Below are 16,838 nucleotides of genomic sequence, written 5' to 3' on the forward strand. Positions count from 1 at the left end.
CAGAGCTTCCATTTGGTTCTCTCTCCCCTCCCCTCCCCTCCCCTCCCCTCCCCTCCCCTCCCCTCCCCTCCCCTCCCTCCCTCCCTCCCTCCCCTCCCCTCCCCTCCCCTCCCCTCTTCTCTCTCTCTCTCTCTCTCTCTCTCTCTCTCTCTCTCTCTCTCTCTCTCTCTCTCTTCTTTTGAGACAGGGTCCCATGATGCTATGTCTGCTCAACTCTTTAATGGTTTCTCATCTCATCTAAATATAAAAGTCAAAATCCTTAAGATGGAATTGGGCTTGCTGGTAATCATGAGTTTGGGGTTATCCTGAGCTATGTAGCAAGACTCTGTATCTCCCAACTTCCACCCCCAAAATGCTCTAGGCAAATAATTTTTCAGTGTTTAAGGATGGTAATGAGGTCATTTGTAGGAACAATACTTCTAGCTAGTAGACAAGGGCCCAAGAATGAATATATGACACATCTAATATTGGGCACTTGTAATATAGAAAAAGCTTACTCAGAGTTATCTTTTACTGACTCTAATTCTATTTTAAATATGCACACATGCAGTGACTTTCACACAAATATAACTAAGTCAATCAAGAGAAGACTGTAAAGAAAAAAAGATTAAAAAGGGGGGGGGGGCTGGAGAGATGGCTCAGTGGTTAAGAGCACTGACTGCTCTTCCAGAGGTCCCGAGTTCAAATCCCAGCAACAGCGTACTCATATAAATATAATAAATAAATCTAAAAAAAAAGAGAGAAGACTGTACATGCTAGATACAAATTTTAGCAAAATTTACTTCTTCATATTTGTAATTGAATATAAACAGTAATTTAGAATTTATAAAGAGTATTATATCAAAAATGCAGCTAGTAGGTGTGATATTATTTGAAAGTACTGAACTATTGAATCTACCTTCTACCTACCTGCTTTCATGGCTCCCTGCTCCTCTGGTTCTATACACAGTGGCTTTCTCTGTGCCCCTTACTATGCCAGGTGCCTCTTGCTGAAGAGCCACTCCACTGTTGCTCCCTTGGCTACATTCTGTTTCCTTCAATACCTGAAATGCTTATTTTCTGAATTTCTTTGGGTGTTTTCTGAAATGACATTTTGCCCCCTAATGAGGACTTCCAAAACCAAAATATTTTAAACCGTATCAACCCCATTTATTTCTTTCATCCACAATTCCTTTCTGGTATAGCGGATATTCTGTTTTCTCACACTCTCGCATTCGCTACCATGAACAACACTAGGCAGAGATCCTGTCTGTGCTGCTCACTGCATTGCTGGTTCCTAGAACAATACTTGGTAGACAGCAGACATTCAGCAATTATCTGTCAAACATATCAATGAATCAATAATACCAAAGAGAAGAAACTGTAGGATATTCCTTAGATTGGCATTAAACTTAATGCCTAGTTAATAATGAAAATTTTTAGAACTCAATATATAGGAGATGTAATTACTATTTATAGGAGAGAATGTAAACATTAGTGAAGAAAACATATGTGAAGAAAATGAAATAAAACATAAGTGAAACATATGTAAAGAAAATGAAGTAAAAATATCTGATATAAATTTGAAAATAAGTGAAAGTATTTCATTTTTTTATGATGGAGCATCAAGATAATCATCTAGCATTGATGGGACAAGAAATTATAAGTACAGAAGACAAGAGCAGAACTAATGGTGGGAAGAGTTTAAAAGTGAAGACAAGAAGAAGCAAACAGGGCTGGAGAGATGGCTCAGTGGTTAAGAGCACTGACTGGTCTTTCAAAGGTCCTGAGTTCAAATCCCAGCAACCACATGGTGGCTCACAACTATCCGTAATGAGATCTGATGCCCTCTTCTGATGTGTCTGAAGACAGCTACAGTGTACTTACATATAAATAATAAATATTCAGAAAAAAATAGAAGAAGCAAACAAGCCAGTTAGCCCTGAATGGGAATGGGGAGGAGCGGGCTTCTTTTGACTCTTCTTTTGTTGGAGAATGCTGGAAATAAACCCATACCTCACTGAAAATAATTTAATTCTTGGTAACTGAGGATCTGTAGACATCTCAGGACTTGTGTTCTCATTAGAAGTGTTCTTACTTGACCAGACCTGAGAGTAGAGGCTTCTGGGAAACCTCACTTACTCAGGAGCTGAGGAAGGACGATCACAAGTTCAAAGCCTACTAGGGCTACAGAGCAAGTTCAAGGACAGCCTAGATAACTTAGTGAGATTCTTTCTCAAGGAAGTAAAAAGAAGGCAGGGATGTAGCCCAGTGGTAGAGGGCTTGCCAAGCACACTCAAGCACACTCCTAGGAGCCCCACCAACCCACACACAAAACTGTTCTCACTTATACTTGTTCCAGTTCCAGATTATGTAGCACACAGCCTTATTTAGATAACTTAAACACAAAAAGAAAAATCACTAACTGCAATGTATTTTTTTCTTATTTAATTCCATCACTGAAGCAGAATACGGTTTTGGAAGGCTCCTTCACTAGTGTGAGTCATAGGATTACATATTCTATGGGCTATCAGTTTTTTGTTTGGTTTGCTTTTATGTTTTTGTTTATTTCCCCACAGAGAACCACAAAGACATGTGTGTTTTACCTTAACTGGGAAGCTACACTTTCCAGTGCGGACTCCTTCTTCATCTGTCTGCCACTGATGTGGACGGCTGGCCTCTGGGACATAAACGTCTTTCTTTCTCCTGAAGCTTTGCCGTAGTTTGTTCATGTTAACTTTTACAACCTGAAGACACAGTGAAGAAATACCAAAGTTACTTCTTACACAAACTTCAGATGACCATTTTAGTACAAAACCCATCCCAAACCTTGAAGGCCCACATGAGGGTTATAGCTTAGTATGTTAGCGTACTTGCTCTCGGAGTGACAATGAGTCTAAAACTGCTCTCGTTCCGCTTTTTAAAGACAACTACAGTTCCCTCCAATGACAACTGCCCCAACAAGGGCGACCTTTAACTTCTCACCTGCTTGATACCTCTCAAATGCCGGGATTACAGCCGCTGTGCCCTACTGTGCCTCAGTTTGGTGTTAAGGACTGAACTAATATTTTGTGCCTGCCAGGCACACATTTTGCCAACTGAGTTAGTTACATGCCCAACTCCCCATTCTTTCTTCCTGTGGCCTTATCTACCAATGTTACCTCTTTAATATCTAATTCACTCCATGCCCTTTGTCCCATGATTCATTCATTCTCAGACTCTTCCCACCCCTACAAATGATGTAGCTATCTTTATTACTGGTAGACAAAAGAAAGCTTCAAGTCTTCCTGATTTGATGGATATTAGGTAAGAGCCAGGAGAGCTCACAATGCTTGGGTGAACAGTCACTCTTTTTCTAGTCTGTAGGGCAAGCGATGAAAACTACAGCCCCGCACATCAAGGCAGGTAAGCACTCTGTGCCTGGAGCCTTTCCTAGTCCCTTTTCTCTCTTCCTCTCTGCTCACTCCTCATGGAACCCAAAGGCAAAGCTACCTCCTCCAAAGTCCTGATTTTTCTTTGTGGTACCTTTGGTTTAATTACTGTCTCAAACTAAAACATGTCTTTGTTTACATTACCTACCTATTCCCAGTGAGATATAAGTTCTGCAAGGACAGGATGCTATCCTGTTCCCTGTTTATGCCTGCCTTCCTGGAACTGATCAGTAGAGGAGTAGCTCACATATACTTACTGAATGAATGCTGTTCAACCAACACTCATGATTAATAAACAATGCATGCCTGAGGTTTGGGTCAAAATCTAGCTTATGTAGTAACTGGGGCACCCTGTAAGCTTTACAATGAGACAGACCTGAGTGAATGCTGTGCTGCCAGAGATGGTGATGTGACTGAGGCAAGTAAACTCAAAGTTCTAATCCTTAGTTTATACTTCTGTCAGATATGGTAGTAACTCTTACTTCTCAGGGTCACTGTGAGGGTCAGAAATAATGCTACCTAAAACAGCTAATGTTTCAAAAGGGAACTCCTGTTGCTGGGACTGGCCTTGAACTCTTGATCCTGTTTTCTAAGCCTCTCAGGTAGACAGGCCTGTATGTGGCCAGTGTCCAAATCAACTATTTTGAGACTTTTTTGTTTAACTTATTGCAAAAGGCCATTACTTAGACTGCTTCAAATAAAGGCCCATTTCATTCTAATCTGGTCTGACTACTGTTTTCTAAAACATCAATCTGACTGTACAACTATTCTACTTTAAAATCCTCTAATTGGCTCATGTCCCCTTCAAAGTGTAAATGCTCAGCATGGCAAACACAGTCTTATGCCTTCTCTTACCAGCCCCCATTCACATGTTAAGTTCCAGCTCCATTAAGCTACTTACATCCCCTACAGGCAGGCTGTTTTCAGTGCCTCTCTCTACATGGAAAGAAACTATTTCAGTTTGCCTCCTGTAAAAGTCTACTCATGTTCAGTGCAAGCTCAAGAGAAGCCAGCATTTAACAAAACACTCACTGTTGTTCTGAGAAGCCTTTACCTGACCTTGGTTCTTCTACTTTCACATGGTTCCATTTAAGCGTTTTGCTGACTTTTATTACTGTACATTAGAACCTGGCACAATTTCTAGTTCCTTAATAGTAAGCTGTATCCTACTTGTTTAAATAGTACCTATCTCTGAATTCTAATGTGGTGCCTGTCCTTGTATGACATACTGTAATTTTGAAGAAACAACCAACCAACCCCCTATAACACTGAGACTACTTTGTAGGTAGGAAGACACTAGAGATGTCAAAGCCCACTGACAAAGGAGGATTACCCACTGTCTAGACTAGGGCACTGGAGACTATTCACTCTCTGGCATAGATGTATTATTGTAGCATTTTTGGTTGCTAAATAACACGGTGAAAATGTCCAAAAAATTGGTGTTAATATCTTACCACTTTTAGTAGTCAAATGGTTTGCCATCAGCATTTCTGCCACGATTCCTGACTTATGCTTTAAGTAACCACAGGACTGCAGTGGAAAGGCCTAGCAGCCATTGCTTGTTTAGGGGGGAAAGTTAAGGAGTCTGAAGGATTGGACACAACTCTTAGGAAAGGCTTCAGGTTCCTGTCACATATTCATAGAACTATTTTATCAGATTTCCATGTAAAAAGTTTAAGGAAAAGGTAGGGCGATTTAAATAGTAATGACAAAACAGTCCTAAAATAAATTTGCAAGGTAAAAGTGTAATTATGTTATCTTGTTCATTACCTCTTAATAACTATTACTGGCCTAAGGACAAAGGTCCTAGTTGAACATAGGCGATAAATAGATTTTTAAGTATAAGAACTGAGATAGCTAGGTGTGGTAACACACACCTTTAATTCCAGCACTGGGAGACAGAAGCAGGTAAATCTCTGTGAGTTTGAGCTCAGCCTGGTCTACATAGTGACTTCCAGGACAGTAAGGGCTATACAGAGAAAGCCTGTCATGAAAAACTTAGGAAAAAAGAATTATTTTGTTCTATAAGCTAATTCTTTTTAAAGTTCCATTATACTACAATTTGCAAAGATAACTATATACAATCGTCAGAGTGTACATATGCATGTGTGTGTGTGTGTGTTTGCACACATATTCACGCCTGCATTTATCAACATGTGAATGCCTGAGGTCATCAGGCTTGGTGGCAAGTGATCCTACCCAAGAAGCTGTATCACTGTCCCCAGAAAACCTTTTGTACCCCTTAACTGCTCTGTAAAAGGTTGATGCCACGACTCTTATCTCTTTTTTACACTCCTTTCCTCCCTAGACTCTACCCCAGTATTCCTCTAGGTTAAATTCATCAATCTGTTGACTCTCAAGGGCTTCTTCTACTTCCTCCAATCACTGAAAATATTCCCTAAACAGCATGGTTCAACTGTGCTCTCTTATGCTTGCTATCATTCTCTTAAAAATAAGACAAACCATCACCCCATCAGTATGGTTTTTCCCCATTTGTACTTTTTAGTTTGTGTCCTTTCATTCAAATTCATTATGGGCATACTGATGTTGCTTCACACATACTAATAACTTAAATCATCCCCTTTTCTCTCATGCCTAAAGACCTCATCTTCACCTCAATTTATGTGGTTTAATGAAAACTGAAAGCTTATTGTGTGCTGATCTAGCCCTATTGTTAAAACTAGTGCAGAAATTAGTAAGACTGCTTTCTTGACTTTAAGTGACTCTATAATAATAGAGAAACCCTCAAGCCAGTATTTCCCATAAGCAGTCACAATCTGAGTTAGGTTTTAGGAACCAAAATCAGTGACAGATGGTAGGGTATAAGAACAAGAAGTAAACCGGGTGTGGTGGCCACGCCTTTAATTCCAGCACTAGGGAGGCAGAGGCAGGCGGATTTCTGAGTTCGAGGCCAGCCTGGTCTACAAAGTGAGTTCCAGGACAGCCAGGGTTATACAGAGAAACCCTGTCTTGAAAACAAAACAAAACAAAACAAACAAACAAAAACCCACAAAAAACAAAAAACCACAAAAAAAACAAACAAACAAGAATAAAAAGTATTTCAAGTAAAGGCAATGTGGTGGTTTGAACATGCTTGGCCTAGGGAGTGGCATTATTTGAAGGTGTGGCCTTGTTGGAAGAAGTGTGTCACTGTGGCCATGGGCTTTAAGATTCTCATCCTTGCTGCCTCAAAGCAAGTCTTCTCCTGTTTGCCTTTGGAAACAAGATATTGAACTCTCAGCTCCTCCTGCACCATGCCTGCCTGGATGTTGCCATGCTCCCACCTTGGTGATAATGAACTGAACCTCTGAACCTGTAAGCCAGCCCCACCAATTAAATGTTGTCCTTATAAGAGTTGCCTTGGTCGTGGTATCTGTTCACAGCAATGAAAACCCTAACTAAGACAAACAACTACATCAATAAAAGTATAGATGCCAAAAATCCAATATTAGGTGGTGGATCAGCAAGGAGTAACAGAGATGAAGCCAAGGAATCTAAAAGGAACTAGGATTTATGGGAATCAGAAGCTGTTTAAAGGACTTAAACCCTGACTTGGATGGTCAGACTTGTGATTTGGTTTAACCACTCTGGTAGTAATATGGAAAACAAATATGAAGGGGAACGGCTTCCAGACACGTTATAATGAGAACTTAAACTAGGGTAATGGTGGTGGCCCTGGTGGAGACAAGGGAACTGAAAAACTTAGAGGAAAGCAGTAGTGAGAATAGAGTCAAGTTGATACAACTAAGCTCCAGAATGTATTCCCCCAAGATGATAAATCTGTTAAATCAAGGGTTGTTCTCAGACCCTCTCACAGGGGTTGCTTAAAACCATTGGAAAACTCTGATACTTACATTATGATTCATAATAGTAGCAAAGTTAGAGTTATGAAATAGCAACAAAAATAATTTTACAGTGTGGGTCACCACAAAACGAGGAACTGTATTAAAGGGTTGCAATATTAGAAAGGTTAAGAGCCACTGTGTTAAACCATTAATTAGCGTCTGGACTACAATTGGTCCAATTGGTAAAATCAGCCTAACATATTCAATTCTATCTCTGGTTCAGTGCTTCACATAGGCAGTGAGCCAAGTAAACAGCAACAGGGTACAGCTTTACCACAAACAGGTAAATTAACACAAAAAAATTATAGAACAAATAAAATTCATTTTAAAAGTTCATAGCTGTCTGTCAGAAGTTCATTTACAAGCAGATTCAGGGAAAGTTAGACAAACAAAGGGCTTGTTTATTTATGTACTTTGGTTTTTGTTTTGCTTTTGAGATCAGAGTTGACATAGCCCGAGCTGGCTTTGAACTTTATGGGTGGCTGAGGATGACCCATAAAGTTTCTGTTCTCCCAAGTACTGGATTGCATGTATATAATAATTCAGCCAGCCAATCACCTTAATCTTTCTTTTCTCTTCTTTTCTTCTCTTTCCTTCTTTTCTGAGTCCTACTTTTCCAAGGAAACAATTTAGCTCTCAATAAATTTAGCTTTTGGTATATTTGAGTTTGCTTACATTTCAGTTTAACTTAAAAAAAAAAAAAAGGCAGTGTGCTGTAAGCCTGCCCCAATTAAACGTTGTCCTTATAAGAGTTGCCTTGGTCATGGCATCTCTTCACATCAAAGGAAACCCTAACTAAGACAAGAACATTACACTAAGCTTCCATTCCAAGATGAGGTCTGTGTATGCTCACTTCCGCATCAATGTCATTATTTAGGAGAATGAGTCTTTGGTTGAAATCTGAAATTTCTTGGGTGAAAAGTACCTTTCGGGGTTTGGATGAGGACAGGTGTTGCTTGTTCTGTCTCTTGAACCCAGAAAGATGAACTAATCCTTGAAGGAAATGATACTGAGCTTGTTTTAAGTTCAGCTGCTTTGATTCAGCAAGCCACAATGGATGGCATCTATGTGTCTGAAAAGGCAACAGTGCAGCAGGCTGATGTGCAAGACCTAAGTAACCTAGCTTCAGAAACAAGATCCTAATTCCAAGTACAAGATGGGCTCTTTGGGGACAATGAAAGACTTATATTGGGGGGAAAACCCCAAAATAAAAAGTTGAACCTGGAAATATTTAGGGAAAAAATGTAAGGGCAAGGGGTAGAGTGTGACTCAGTGACAGTGATGGGGGGGGCACCCACCTTTTTCTGGGAAACTAGATTGGTGTTACACATTATTTAAAAAGCAGTATTAAAATCAGTATTAGTGCTAGAATTATCTTTCAAGAGCCAGTTGGACTACCCACAAGCTAGCCCTTTTGAACACACATAGACAGACACTGAGGAAACTCCAAGACAACTGAAACTGCTCGCTCTGCTTTCTGAAACTACAGATCCAGTCATGGCTGTTCCAAACATTAAGCAATAGGTTTTCTGCTATCACAAGCCTAAGTGAACCCGACCTAGGCAACACTGCAAGCATCTGCACCTGCTTTCCTAATGTTGCAACCTTATATGCAGTGACAGTTTCTCAAGTAGTCTCTCTTTGCCTACTTTAGCAGTGTAGCCTGAGCTGGTAACATGAAGAAAAGTAGAGCAGATAACAGAGTAGCAGCAGCAATGGCAGAAACAGGAGGACAATAGCCATGAGAGCTGAGCAGCCAGCAGGCCAAGCTGTGAACGTGGCAGTGGCCAGGTGCACTGACAGCTGCAAAGGGGGTGGGACTTAAAGACTGGCAGCTGACAGTGGTGGAGGTGGTGAAAGATGGGGAGTAACTGCCTGCTTGACATTGGCATCAGTGACAACAGCCACATAAAGAGACAGCTGACTGTTCAAAGGGGTAGACTGGGCAAGATGAGGATAGAGGGCTTCAGCTAAAGAAACTGAAGACTGGACAGAGCCAGAGAAGTGACACTGTTCTCCTGAAGAGTTCAAAAAGCTATCAAGGGGCTGATGAGATGGCTCAGCAGGTAAGAGCACCCGACTGCCCTTCCAAAGGTCCTGAGTTCAAATCCCAGCAACCACATGGTGGCTCACAACCATCCGTAATGAGACCTGACTCCCTCTTTTGGTGTGTCTGAAGACAGCTACAGTGTACTTACATATAATAAATAAATAAATCTTAAAAAAAAAAAAGCTATCAAAATTTGAAATCCCAGTACCTAAGCCTGTCTGGAAGCAGCAATGCCAATCGCTGTCCAGAACTAGATAGGAACTCTTAACATTTGCAGGCCCAATAGCCACCTTAACTAGCACATACACATGAGCTATTAACACTAGAGAGTGTTAACACTATCCTAGTCTGCCTCCTGCCACCACATGCTACTCCCAAACACTGAGAGATGCAAAAGCTGACAATTAAGGAGCTCCTTCTGGCCTTCCCTGGGTTTCTGGTACCAGCAGAGCACTTACTTACCTACCATGCACAAGAACCTGGCTTCAATTTTTAGCCCTTCAAAAACTCCACAACCAACCAACCGTGACTCTTCTTGTCACTACAAACTATTTTTAAAGCTTACATTATTACTGCTCCTGCATGTGTGTATATGACATGAGTGTGACTGCTGGTGTGCAAGTGCCACAGCATACCACGTGGAGGTCAGATGGTAATTTTTAGGGAGTCAGTTCCACTATGTGCCCCAGGAATCAACTCAGGCCATCAGGTTTACAAAGTTAATATTTATACCTGCTGAGCCATCCTGCCAAGCCCTAGTTTTATTTTTTAATTTGGAAAACAATTGGTGAACCGAATTTATGATTCATGAATACTTAAGTATATTTTAAGTATACTTAAGTAATATTTTATAGATTAAAAAATGTTATGCATATACTCAAAGCCAGACACTTCAGTGCTAGCACACCTATAAGGCTAAGATGGGAGGATCATGAGTTCAAACCCAGCGTATGCTAAACAGGGAGAGCTGAAAATATAAAAGACAGCAAAACAATATGGCCATCACACATTCATAGGCTGATTTTACTAGGAACATACTCAAGAACTTACCTTTACTTAAAAAACAAAATTTAATTTTGCTCTATGTAGGAACAACTGATTTAGCAAGGAACATATTGGTGACAAAGGGCAGAGTTCCTGAGAATCATAACCTACTTTTTGCACTGACTCTCCTCTCCTAAACATCTGTCAAGTGTAGGAAGGTGCTGGAATCTGGAGAGGCAGACGAGAATAAAAATATGCTCGGTTCCAAGAATGAGAAGTGAGAAGAGGGGATGAGAAGAAGCGGAAAAGTGGCAGGGGAAGGGAAAGTAGGAAGCAAGAGGAGGGGAGGGAAGAATGAGAGGGAAGAGGAGGAGGGCAGGACAGGAATGTGTCTCCCTTCACAAGTATCTTTACATCGTCTTCAGCTTTTTTAACCTCACTAATCATTCTCTTACCTTATTTGCATCCCTGTTCCCTAACCAAAGTTATCAGCAAACACTTCTAAAACATACCTCAAATCTGCCATACTCCATCTCCACTTCCAGAACCACCACAGCCCAATCCAACTTCATCGCTTGTCTGCAGTACTATAAAGTGAAAACTAGGACGTATTTCTATTGTTCCTCTCTGATCAACCATGTACATGGTAGCCAAAACTTTATATTCACTGACGACTGAGTGTAGAAGTCTGTTTTCCCTTTCCATCGTGAGGGTCCCAGGGATCAAATTCAGATCAATAAACTTGGTGGCAGGTACCCTAACCTGCTGGGCCATCTCAAGTCCCAGAATAATCTTTTAAAAATAGATTATGTCACCATGTAAACATCCACTTGCTTTCTAAATGTATCTGCAAATCAAATTGAAACTAAGCTTTTAGTGACTCAGATGCTTAAAACAGCATGCAGATATAAATACTCAGTAAATGTTCATATACTAAGGTATGGCCCCTGCCTGACTCTCAGCTTGGAATGGCAGTCTCCTTAACTAAGTCATTATGGTTCTTTGGTTTCCTGAAGCTTATTTCCAGTTGGAGCCTGTTGTTTCTTTTTCCTAAAACGGTTTCTTCTTGACTTCTCAGGAGCTTATTTCTTTGTCATATGTCCAAGTTTCATCTTCAATGTCATCGATTGATGACATCAATGAGGTCATTTTCACTTTCCAAATAACTTTCCCTATAATTCATTTTTTAAGAAAAGATGTATCTGTTTAAAAGGTTTTAGAATTATTTTTAAATTTCTGTATATGAGTGCCTTGCTTGCATGTATGGATGTGTACTACATGCACACCTGGCTCCCATAGAAACCAGCAGAAGACATCAGATCCTAGTAGAACTGGAGTTACAGGTGGTTATGGGACTCCTTCTGGGTGTTGGAAGCTAAACCCAGGTTGACTCCAAGAGTAGCAAGCAGACTCAATCACTGAGCCATCTCTCCTGTCCTTTACAATTCTTTTTAAAAAAACAAACAAGCAGGGTATCTGTATTATGTATCTCTGACTGTCCTAGAACTTGCTATGTAGCCCAGGCTGACCTCACAGAGATCCAACCATGTCTGTCTCCCAAGTGCTGGGATTAAAGATGTGGGCTTCTAAGGTTAACCCCATTTTATTATACAACTCTTCATTTCTTTCAAAGTGCTTTAACTGGTCACTAACATAAATGTTACAATTTATACTATGATTCATCATACCTACATGTTTCCCTTAATTGCTAATAATACCTCGAATCCAACAAAATACTGTGTAAGATGGAAGAAGAGTCAGGATAAGAAAATTAGACCATATCCAAGTGACTGTGTGTATGTGTATACATACATTTCATCCTTTAACAGTTTTGAATGATTTAAGTATACAGTGACAATAGAGAAAGGGGGCATTTTAAGTAGGATGAGGCAAAGAACCACACTGTACTGTATATGTAAAGATGTGTGTTTTACCAGAGGTAGGAGAAGGAGTTAGGAACAATGCAGCCTTCATTTGTAGGCAGTCAGGATACAGAGTCAAGGGAAACAGTAATCTATGTCTTGGTGGAACTGGCAGTCACCTCCAAGAACACCAAGGTTTTTAAATGAATGATGTAATTGGTAAGCTAAGGAATCAAAATCCAAAAGCCTAACCATCAAGACAGACACTGGCTCACCAGCAGCCTCTGTTCTTTTTCCCTGCTGGATCTTCATCCTTGACATGGGACTTGGGGTGGGCTTTCCTGAGCCTATGCATGCCTGCCTATCTGATCAGAATTACCCACTTACATATAAATTAAGTAACCAGATTTATCCTGGCTTAGTACCTCATTTGCATACAGATAGGACCAAACTGGCCCATTCCTAGGACACAAAACCCTCTGCTCCCAAAGCAGTACTTGGCAACTCATTAGAGAGCTGATTCTTTACTTCCTAATAACCTTGGCTTGCCTGCCCTTCTTGTATTGTCCTTATTCCTCATTCTTCTCAATCATGATACAAAAAACTTGGCTCTGACTCAAGAAACTGGTAACACTAGATGCCATCAACTGCAAAATGTACCACTATTTTATATTTCACTAAAGAAAAATGCTGCTGAAAGTGTTAATAAATCTCCAGTAATTATGAAAAAAATCACCAAAAGTAAAATAAGAGACCCTTCCTAGTTACAGAGATGTTAAAGTCTATGAGGACAAAGTGGTAGACAGGGAGGAAAAGTATAGACAGAAAGAGAAAAAGGAAACTATCATTCTATCAACAATACTAATTGAGTTTTCTAGAAAGCACTGTAAATATGAAGACATGGATCACTGGCTACTCAAGCCTCATCAGCACGAGGAGAAGCCACAGAGCCCATCACACAGCAGCGGCTCTTTAGAGTCTTCATTTGCCTGCTCACGCTGGCCCCTCCTCTTAGCCTTAGACTGTCGACATTACTGTGCTTTAGATGCGCCTCTTCTTGATTACAGAAGATAGTGCAATCTTTTTTTGTAATTCAAATAGAATATGACAGAAAGATACACATGTGTATATACACATATATACATACTTTTCAAAAATTGAGAAGTTGTACTTATGGACTACAGATTATAGCCAATCATGAGAGAAATATAAAGACAATTATAGAAACCTCACACTTGAAAAAAAAATATATGTGTGTGTGTGTATATATATATATATATATATATATATATATATATATAATTAATAATAAAAAGACTCATGGGCCAGGGACACTTTTAAATTAGATTAGAAAATAAAAATAGGATATGTCTGCCTAGCATGTGTGAGGACCTGGGTTCAAATCCCTGCACCACAGAAAAAAAGAAAAGGAGGGGAAAGAAAAGTTGATAAGTTTCTATCTTAAGGAATCATAAATAGAAAAAAGCTCATAATGAGAAAACAGCACTCTTTTTTATATAATATTTATTTCTTTTATATAAGTACACTATAGCTGTCTTCAGATGCACCAGAAGAGGGCATCCAATCTCATTACAGATGGTTGTGAGCCACCATGTGGTTGCTAGGATTTGAACTCAGGACCTCAAGAAGAGCAATCAGTGCTCTTAACTGCTGAGCCAGCTCTCCAGCCCCCAAAACAGCATTCTTAATAACACTTTAGGCTAGATTATCCAGCCAATTACCTCACTATAAAACAATACAAAGTAATTAGCAAAACTATATTTAATAAATAAATAAAACCTCAAGAGTTACTAGTGCGCTAGCAATATGGAGCAGAAACTACTAGACACAAATGTATAAGAAGGGTTGACAAATGGCTCAGCAATTAAAAGTAGTTAAGAAGCCGGGCGTGGTGGCACACGCCTTTAATCCCAGCACTCGGGAGGCAGAGGCAGGCGGATTTCTGAGTTCGAGGCCAGCCTGGTCTACAGAGTGAGTTCCAGTACAGCCAGGGCTACACAGAGAAACCCTGCCTCAAAAATCAAAAAAAGTAGTTAAGAGCATTGGCTGCTCTTCCAGAGAACCCAGGTTCAGTTCCCAGCATCCACATGGTGGCTCACTGCTATCCATAACTCCAGTTCCAGGGCATCGGATGCCTCTTTGAATTTCCAAATTCTCTTATAGATATGCTGTACACATACACACAGAATATAATAAGGAAAGATTCTTAAAAATCATGGTAGGGCATGGATATGACCAATATATCCACACATATACATACATTCGTGCATCTATATCAAGCACAAAGCTAATCTATGAACACAGACTTAAATTGGGAACCATGTCTCCTATGCTCCTTTATGCATGAACTCAAGTTCTGCCAAGCCTTCCCTGCCATCATGGCCTCACACTCGTGGAGGGTGTGAGCCAAAACCACTTTCCCTAAATTGTTTCTGTCAGGTATTGTCATCAGAGTGATGCAAAAGTGACTAATACAGTACATAGAGCACCATCGGTGTCAGGTCTGTAAGCTGTTACTCCACATGACTCACAACAGATTTGAGTTCAGTCAAACTGGTGATTTTTCTCTAAGTCTAATTTATTCAACATTAATTTTGGTTTATGTATATTGTAGCCTAAACTTTGCTCAAATAAATTTAGATAATTTAAAATAATGACTTGCTTTACTAGCTGTTAACAGATGAAAATACTTAGTGTAGACAAGTAGAAAAGGTTTTGTTTGTTTGTTTTGTTTTTTCTTTTTTTGTTTTAGTATAGAATAGAGGTTTTTCAGGGCATAGGGAGGGGAGTTAAGAGGGTAAGTAGAGGCAGAGATGGGGGGAGGGGGAGAAGAAAAAGAAGAAGGGAAGGGAAGGGAAGGGAAGGGAAGGGAAGGGAAGGGAAGGGAAGGGAAGGGAAGGGAAGGGAAGGGAAGGGAAGGGAAGTAGAGGCGGGCCATGAGCACATGGGGGGGGGGAATGGGGAGAGTGGGGGGGAAGGGACAGAGCGGGGGCAAGAAGGGAAAAGCAAGAGCGAAAGGTTTCTTACATGTATTAAATTACCCAATGTTCACAGCAATCTGATCAGGTAAACAATGGCACTATTACTGTTTTACATAGAGGGAAACTCTCACATAAAGAATTAAGTAACTTTCCCAATGTCACACAAGTAAAAATAGAAGCTTAAAAATCTCTACTAAGGTTCTCTCTCTCCAAAATTCACACCCTTAGCTACTATGCTATATTGCTTTTCATAATACTTAAAGGAAAGAGGAAAAATGTAAGGAGGACAGAAACCTCACCACTAAAAATTACCCAAAGGAGCTAAGAACACTTAGGCAATACTAATACCAATACAACTCATCACAAGTTGGTGCATCACAGCTATTTCCAAGTGTCTAAGCCTTGATTAGTAGTTTTGAAGTTGGACAGACCTGGCTCTGAATCTTGGCTGTGCCTTTTACAAGCTGTGTGACTTTGGACAAATTTCGTAACTTCACCAAGTGTCAGTTTCCTCATCTGCAAAATGAGAATAATAAATATCTTATACAATTGTTCTCAGTGACACAGGTACAAAAAAAAAAAAGATTTTCAACTTTTGTCAGAATATGGCTTTACTGTAATGAGAGAGTGCACTGAGTCACTGAGCAGTTTCAAGATCCACATGCTGATCAGACAACACAACCTGCCACAGATACAAGCCAAATGCATTAGGGATCCGAGTCTGGCTTTGCAGGCACACGCTGCTGCTGCTACTGAGACTCACTCCCAAGCCCAACCACTGGAGCCTGGGAATAAAACAGAAAAGGAAAGGTCAGGGGATAAGGGACATAAAAGAGCAACTTCAGTGTCAAAAATTCCTGGCACTGTTAGGAAGGAATTTTTATGGGAAGAAAAGAGAAAGGGTAGAAAATGGACCTCGGGATGTGGAATGCAAGGGAAACTGACTCTAAATGACAGAGGGATCGCTAGGATTAATTCTGAAGTCTTACCCATTTTTTCCTTTTTTTCTTTCCAGTTTGCATCATTAAGTTTTATTTCTAATGTGGGACAGATTCTTTCCATTCCTCAAATGTATTACAGGTCACTATGAAGAGCCTAGAATGTAGCTCCCATCTCCAGGGAAGGTGAGAGGAATACACAGACTGGGAGCAGTCCAGGAGTGGTCTGCAGTTCCTGGATCTCTTACCCTCCCTTCGCAACAGAGGAACTGACTCTCATCCATTCAGTTAAAAAGAAAATAAAAATAATAAAATACCTTAAGTATTGGGCAGGGGTATCCTGGTCCTCAGTTGGACGTCAAGTTATGGGTCACCAATGGGGAAGTAGGGGTGGGGGAAATAGTGCCTCGGTCATTCTTGAATTCCACGACTACACCCTTGCCCACAAGGGATTTTAAAAAAGGAGAAGAGCAGGCTGCTGGTGCTATGCAGGGCAGCCTGAACCTGGAAGGAAAGCTCTGGGGGGCTACAGGCAGAGGCAAGCTGAGAGCTGGAGTGAGAGCCTCGGATTGGGCAGTACAGGACAGAATCACATAGGTGCATGGGTAGCCCTGGAAGATGCAGCTGAAGCTTGGCTCAAGGGTACTGAGCAGGACAGGGCAGAGAGGGCCACCAAACTGCCAGTTTTATCTTTTTCATATCAACTAAGACAAAAAAATTTTTTTTCATTTTCCTAAAGCAAACAGA

At 40.4% G+C, this 16,838-nt stretch overlaps 1 protein-coding gene across 7 annotated transcripts in view; it reads right to left on the reverse strand.

The window, feature by feature from the left end:
- The window catches only part of Numb (NUMB endocytic adaptor protein), a 138,232-nt gene that overhangs the window by 45,264 nt on the left and 76,130 nt on the right, over window positions 1-16,838 (reverse strand). For 6 of the 7 annotated variants that reach the window (XM_021178573.3, XM_021178572.3, XM_029484588.2 and 3 more), the window contains exon 3: window positions 2,586-2,726. In XM_021178573.3, the coding sequence (XP_021034232.3) occupies window positions 2,586-2,726 (141 nt within the window). Of the gene's footprint in view, window positions 1-2,585; window positions 2,727-15,584; window positions 15,670-16,838 lie in introns of all 7 variants that reach the window. The other variant, XM_029484589.2, reaches the window with a different exon arrangement.

This window comes from Mus caroli, unplaced genomic scaffold (assembly GCF_978045245.1).
Source record: "Mus caroli unplaced genomic scaffold, Mus_caroli_1 scaffold_14, whole genome shotgun sequence".
Lineage (NCBI taxonomy): Eukaryota > Metazoa > Chordata > Mammalia > Rodentia > Muridae > Mus > Mus caroli.